This window comes from Prosopis cineraria, unplaced genomic scaffold (assembly GCF_029017545.1).
Source record: "Prosopis cineraria cultivar Desert tree isolate PC_DT_omini unplaced genomic scaffold, ASM2901754v1 PC14, whole genome shotgun sequence".
Taxonomy (NCBI): Eukaryota; Viridiplantae; Streptophyta; class Magnoliopsida; order Fabales; family Fabaceae; genus Prosopis; species Prosopis cineraria.
The window spans coordinates 30,178,743-30,185,789 of record NW_026555345.1 but is presented as its reverse complement, the minus strand read 5'-3'; the positions used below and the strand labels follow the sequence as shown (position 1 = coordinate 30,185,789).

General features: G+C 32.4%; 1 protein-coding gene across 2 annotated transcripts; it reads left to right on the top strand.

The window, feature by feature from the left end:
• Positions 1-3,843: 3,843 nt before the first annotated feature.
• LOC129292224 (peroxidase 12-like) lies at positions 3,844-6,263 on the top strand. Of its 2 annotated transcripts, XM_054929786.1 has the most exons (3): positions 3,844-4,041; positions 4,135-4,282; positions 5,586-6,263. In XM_054929786.1, exons 2-3 carry the CDS (start codon positions 4,262-4,264, stop codon positions 6,207-6,209), a joined length of 645 nt encoding a protein of 214 aa, XP_054785761.1. In that variant the 5' UTR covers positions 3,844-4,041; positions 4,135-4,261; the 3' UTR covers positions 6,210-6,263. The 2 variants fall into 2 exon arrangements, 1 of the variants encoding a protein (XP_054785761.1); XR_008588882.1 differs by lacking the exon at positions 4,135-4,282 and having other exon boundaries at positions 5,586-5,672.
• Positions 6,264-7,047: the final 784 nt, after the last annotated feature.

Below are 7,047 nucleotides of genomic sequence, written 5' to 3'. Positions count from 1 at the left end.
TAGGGACAAATTAAAATTAAAAATTATTAAATTTGTAAATGAAATTAATGAATTTTAATTTTTTTTATTTTGATAAAACATATTAAAATTAAAAATAGGTTATAAATAAGAGTGAAAACATATTTTTAATAAAAAATATAAATAATATATTAGAATTAAAGTGGTGAGGATGTGAAAGAGAAAGACAGGTGAGGTGGATGCATTGAATTGACGCAGTTGTCGTGATGCAAATAACTTCATTTATGATTTGAACCACCCTTCATTTTAAAAGAATAGGTGAGCGCCTACATGTCGCCTCATCTTGTTTTTAAGTTGACCGTTCAATCAAGTGAGAAAGTGACTTCCACATTCTATATTTAGTTTAACTAGAAACTCAATTGTAATTACATGCATGTGTTTTCTTCTTAGTAAGAGTACAGAGAACTTTATTGCCTCATGCCAATTTCTCAGCATTATAAATTGAAACTGAACTCTGGTTCATCTAATAAACCACAGCAAATTAATTAACTTGTCTTGTCATCAATCTTGCACTTGTCTTGATCCAATCTATTCTGTGTCATGTTCATCAAAGTTGTTCGGCAAATAAAAAGTCCATTTTTCTCTTCATTTGGTCCTTTCCCCTCGGAATAAAACAATACCCTCAATATTAAAAAGATGGGAATTCATTTTGCAATGTGCAAATTCTTTTTTATGAGATAAATATTATATTCCTTACTTCTAATGTCCTGTTTATTATAAAAACAAGGATTAATATGTAGTTTGAATGTTAAACTATTGCAAGGCAATTTGAATCATAAATTTTTAAAAAGTATATTCTGAACTATAAATAATTAAAATTAAAATAATTTCAAGGTTTGATGTGTGATTTTTATCAAATTACATTGTCCCTCTTTCTCTTATTTTGATTTGAGAAAAATAGTACATTAGGTCCCATTTTTTTTTTTAAATGATGTACATTTGTTCAAATTTAATAATGGGGGTGAAATTTTTTTAACTTTAATTATTTAAAATTTAAAATGTAGCTTTTAAAAATTTTAAGTTCAAATCACTCATAGACCTATAATTTAAGGTTAAAATTATATATTAACCCTGGGAACAAACCAACTACTAATATTAATTAATTTGAGTCCTGGACTTGACTTAGTTCAGTTTATTTGGGAGTTCCGTTAAATTGTTAAATTATACATTTCTATTTTTTTTACCAGCAATTATACATTTCTATTTAACGTTTATCTATATTCGAATTACAAGTTTCGGTGCTTTAATTTAAGCAATTGAGACAAAAAATGCAAAGTTGGAAAATGCTTTTATTAAATGGATTAGAAAATATAGGAATGAGATAAGATCTAATGCATGGTAGATTACATGGCCATATTTTTCAACTCAGCGAACCATTCAAATTTCAAAGGGAACTTTTATATTCAAGATGAGAATGTGAAATTGAAGACTAAAATTAAGGCACACAAGCATGGAATCTTTGGATAGTAGTTTTCAATCCAAACGAGGAAAAAATAAATCAAGGTTTAGATTTTAAGTGTCAATAATGGACAATCCAATATACCGCTCACATAATAATAAAAGTTGACGATTATATATTTATGGCCAGTGCAAACTACTCATGATGACTTTCCTCTCGGGTTTTACGTCATTTTTCCAGAATTATCTTTAAATTAATTTCTCAAAACACACACACACACACACAATCAATTTTGTACGTCATATGGAGCTTCTTGTAACGGCTAGTTGAATGTCTATCATGATTAATAACAAAAGTCTAGTATAGGTGCATGTTAATAAATTAAAGTGAGATTCACGTAGTGGTATTGTATTTTCCATCATCAATGAAGCATGAGGTGTTAAGGATTGTTGAAATAATTGTTGAGGAGTGGATTCCCTCATACGGAATATTACTACTCAAATTGATTTTCCCCAATTAATTAATTTTCAAAGTGATTACCAACAACTCACGATATATTCGACCTGACATCCATGCGAGCCAACTTGAACGTTCATGAACACATAATTAGTATTTGTCGTTTGAGGATTAATTAGTATAAAGCATGACAAATGTGAAGACACATGCAGAAGTTTGAATATAGGAGCTGAGAAGGCAGCCATAATAAGGGTGCATTCAAAAAAGTCTCGTATGTTGGCCGCCAAGTTTGATTGTGGACTATTTGGCCTTTGTGGTCTCCTTCTCTCACCTCTCTGTAAATTCCCACCGATACTTCCAATGCTTCAACATTCATTATCAATCATGTGCATTCCCCTACTTCCACAATTTCATGCCACTCGTGTTTTGAAATTTTCAGCGGATGTATTCCTCACATAAGTTTATTCTCAAATAAATTTAATTAATACTCTCTCTCTCTCTCTCTCTCAATCCTAAATATATGCTCACTCTGATCCTAATTATACGATAAAGATGTAATAGTTATTTTTCTAATATTGTCTCTCTTTAAATACAACAATTTATTGGCAAATTTTTAATTTATATATTACAAATTTAAGAAGAAAAATTGAAAAGTTACACATTTTTACAAATTTAACAATGTTAACTATCAATAATTCTTTGAGAAGGATAAAATTATTTAACTTTGTTATATAATTAGAACTGGAGGGAGTAAGATATTTCTAACTATTTCACTAGAATGACAAAGAGATAATTAAAATGGTCTAAGAATGAAATGACCTTTCAAGTTTACCCTCATTCAAAGATATAGAGTATATGAATTTTTTTAAAAAAAAAAATCCTAGGAGATTGCAAATAGAGGTGATTTTTGAAAAGGGAGAATGACAAATAAAGACTTTATAAAAATATTAATATCAAATTAGAATTTTTCAACACTAATATTCTTAAATTTCAGTACCCCTTCTATCATGTTTCAATATTAAAATTTTTAATTTGATATTAATATTCTTATAAGATTCTTATTTGTTATTTTTCCTTTTAAAAATGCTAATTAACACCCTTCCACCTTTTTATACAATGTGAATAATATATCGAAACATCAAACTTTTGTAGAACATAACTAATATGCAGGAATGCAAGAAGGATTATAAAATTAATCAACTTGCATGCTCAAGCTTTTTACAAGTGCAATGTTTAGTTTTACTAATTTATCAACCATGAGTCCGGACGAGAATGGGCCAAAAAGTTACACAACTTAGTTCCATTAAAGCTGTAATGACAGTTTCTTGGCCCCAAAAAAAAAAAAAGGGTCTCATGACGGAGGCTGTTTTTTGGAGTTCAATAAAGCAAGTTGCATAATTAATTAATCTTGACACTGGCCCAAACAAAAACAACGACGACGACGACGACGAGTTTGCCGGAAGGACGAGTTTGATGGCATATCTTGTGTAAGTGTATGTTTAATTTAAAATATTCTTATTCTTTTAACTAGTACTTAGTCCTGTCCAAAGTGTAAGTATTTTTTCATAGATAATTTTAGTTTATAATGCAATTTTTTTTTTCATTTTATTCCTTATATTTATTAATATAAATTCTTATATAAATTTATCTCTCAATTATCATGAAGTGCACTTATAATTGAGACTAGAGGTAAAAAAATATATTTTTATAATAAATGAAGACTTTATTAATATTTAAATTTTTCTTAAAAATTGTTTATATTTTGGATTGAAGTGTGTAAGTTATAAAAATATGATTGAATTAAAAAAAAATAAATGAAGCGCATAACAGTATTTCAATCATCCAATTCGGACAGTGTTTTGTAGTCTATAAATAGCGTGGCAGTTTATGTGGAAAATAGAAGAGAGATAAGAAAGAACAACGTACATATTAATAATCATGGCTTGTGCTGCTATCAGAAGCACTTTTGTTCTTCTTGTATTGTCTTGTGCTGGTTTTGTGTCTGTCACAGAAGAAAAGCCAGTCCTCCTATAGTGAATGGATTGTCATTGACTTTCTACGGATCAAACTGCCCCCACCTCGGATCATCATCACAAAGGAGCTTCAAAACGGTATAGGGCCAAGCTGCTGGCTTGCTTCGCCTTCATTTCCACGATGGCCTTGTTCAGGTACGTCACTTCAACACTGTCATGTCCTCATTCCATGATTTTCATCATTTTCATGAGAATGATTGCGAAATGCGCGCACACATACATATGTAGGGTTGCGATGGATCCATACTATATTAGATGAAACAGCGAGCGATCCAAGTGAGAAGGATGCTCCCCCATATCAGAGCTTGAGGGCTTAAGCCTTCAAGATCATCGAAGACCGCTGATACACACACATATGCTTTATCCCAATTATACGGTTTGTAAATTAAATTAGCAAGTGACAAGTTAAAGTGAATCTCAAGAGAAATCAAGTTAATTGATAATTAAACAATAAAATTTTTATTTTCATTCAAGTTGAGCAAGGAAAAATTTAGATTTGATATTGCAAAATAAAAATTCCAACAAGCACAAATAAACAAGGTAACCTAGGACAGCTATATCCCTTCTTCAATTCATATAACATGTAATTATTTAAATAAATTCACTTAATATTAATTTGTTAATCTAGAATATTAATGAAAATAATTATCTTTCTATTAATTACAACCTTCTCTTGAATTAATATGCTATTCTTAACACAATTATTCAATAGGCAAAAAGGCACAAACTCACTCTAATTAATTATATGGGTCTAATAGATATATTTCTATCTTATTGACAAATTAAAAATAATTCTAATCCCATATTACTCAATTTAATGGTCAAATTCAAATTCTCCTTTTTTAAGACAAAACCTAAACCCCCAAATTCATTTTCAATGGTGGTAAAGCATTGAGTAGACAAATAAGTATAGGATTAAGTAAATAAAACTAATATTAAACTCAAATAAATGGTTCAAACATGCTCTAATTTAATAATCAGTTTATAGCTACATTAAATTAAGAGAAAATCAACTACACATGACTCTATGACAGTAAAAATAGCATTATATATAGCAAAGTAAAGAGAAGAAAGAGAAGAAAAGCTTAATTAGAGTAATCTAAAGTGAAATCCTTGATTTTCACTAAACCAAAGCTTCTCCAACCCCTTTTTTGACTCTTTTTGTTCTCCCTAAATGTTCAGTAGCAATTGGAAGTCAAGTTTGGTAGAAAATGAGGTCCTCTAACCCTAAAAATTTATTAAAGATCAAAATTATATGTTTTACTAAAATTATGTTTTGCTGTTCAAATTTTCTTTTTAAATTTATTTTCTTGGATTTGAGCTCTAAAATTTTTATCTTTAGGCTCATAAATTGGGTTTCTCTACATGTATAAAATTTAGAATAAATAATAGAATTGGTTTACTAACTTTCAATCACATTTTCATACACAGTCATTCACTTAATAATAGTTTTGTTAAAAAATTTAAATAAATAACTTTTAATTATATTAAAAACATCAATAAATTCAGTAAAATAATCAACCTCAAAGCTGGTGTTCACAAGCGTTATGGAAGAGTCGTCTCCTGTGCTGATATCACTGCCCTTGCTACTCGTGATGCTGTCTTCTAAGTCTCATCTGATCTTCCATTTCCATTCTTTACATGATAAACCTAACACTTCTATTCCTTGATTTTCTCAGCCAGGAGGACCAAAGTACGACATTCCCTTCGGACAACGAGATGGTCTGACCTTTGCCTCCAGAAGTGTCACCTTTGATAACTTTCCGCCACCCACCAGCAGCACCGATGCCATCCTCTCTTCTCTCGCCACCGAGAACCTCAGCCCCACAGACGTCATCGCCCTCTCCGGCGGCCACGCCATCGGCATCAGCCATTGCACCTCCTTCGCCGACCGTCTCTACCCTGCTCAGGACCCTGCAATGGACAAGACCTTCGCCGGAAGCCTCAAGCGCACGTGCCGCATCTTGACCACCGACAACACCACCGTGCTCGACATCAGAAGCCCGAACCTGTTCGACAACAAGAACTACGTCGACCTGATGAACCGGCAGGGACTGTTTAACTCGGATCAGGATCTGTACACAAATAAGAGGAAGAAGGGCATCGTGACGAGCTTCGCGGTGGACCAGAACCTGTTCCTAAAGAGGTTCGTGGAGGCTATGCTGAAGATGGGTCAGCTCAGTGTGCTTACTGGTACACAAGGGGAGGTTCGGGCTAAGTGCTCTGTGACGAACAAGGATAATGCGTCACTCTTGGCCTCCGTGGCTGAGGGTGTTGTGGAAGCTGATTGGTTGAATATGTAAGAGAGAGCATGTGGTGTGAGGAAATTAATGATTTGTTGTTGTTGTATCAATGCTTTTTTGGGGTCCTTTTCTTTTCTTTTCTTTTTTTTAAGGTTAGAAAAATGTATTTGCATAGTTCTTCGCATATTATTCAATATTCAAGTGTTCGATTTGATTCTAATGCTCGCAAATTTTGAAATGATCGGGTGGGAGAAAAGAGTAGAAGGGTAAATAATAAGTTAATAATTATATTCATTGAACTAACAAAGATGCTTGTCCGAAACAGGGTTTGGAGGATGGATTCTCAAAATTGAAGAATATTGGTACTCAAATTTATAAAACATATAGTGGCCTCCTCAAAACCCAGTGACCCAAATTATGTTGTGGTGCGTGTCTTCTATGACTGATGCAACATTGCATTCATTAGAGTTTCTGATCATTCATGGACTCTAATCAGAGGAGATGTAAGGACTAGAGTCACTTTCACAGAGGTGGAGATTCTTGATGGGAAACTATGTTGTCAATGATTCAACATTGGTTTTGATATTGATTTATCGTCTGCAAGAACAACCCAATAAGCTAAGGGTGGGGGGGGGGAATATCAGCTAAGCTTCCAGCAAGACCTGATCCAACACGCACAATACATATGGCAACTAGCATCTGATTTATGGTAACATTTGTAAGAGTCTAGAAGTTGATGCTTCATCTAGGGAGCTATATCTTGTCTGTTTTATAACTCACCTAAAGTTTCAACTTTCAACATGTCCAGTGTTCAAAATAGAGACGAGCCAGAAGCCTAAGTGGTCCAAGCTTGAGAATTTAGGAGATTATTTAGTTTTTATTTTCAAAAACAGTTTTT

Bases quoted from the DNA above. Each gene is read 5' to 3' on its own strand.
- LOC129292224 (XM_054929786.1), top strand. From the start codon at position 4,262: ATGCTTTATCCCAATTATACG. The intron at 4,283-5,585 runs GTTTGTAAATTA...TGATTTTCTCAG, and splicing joins TGCTTTATCCCAATTATACG to CCAGGAGGACCAAAGTACGA.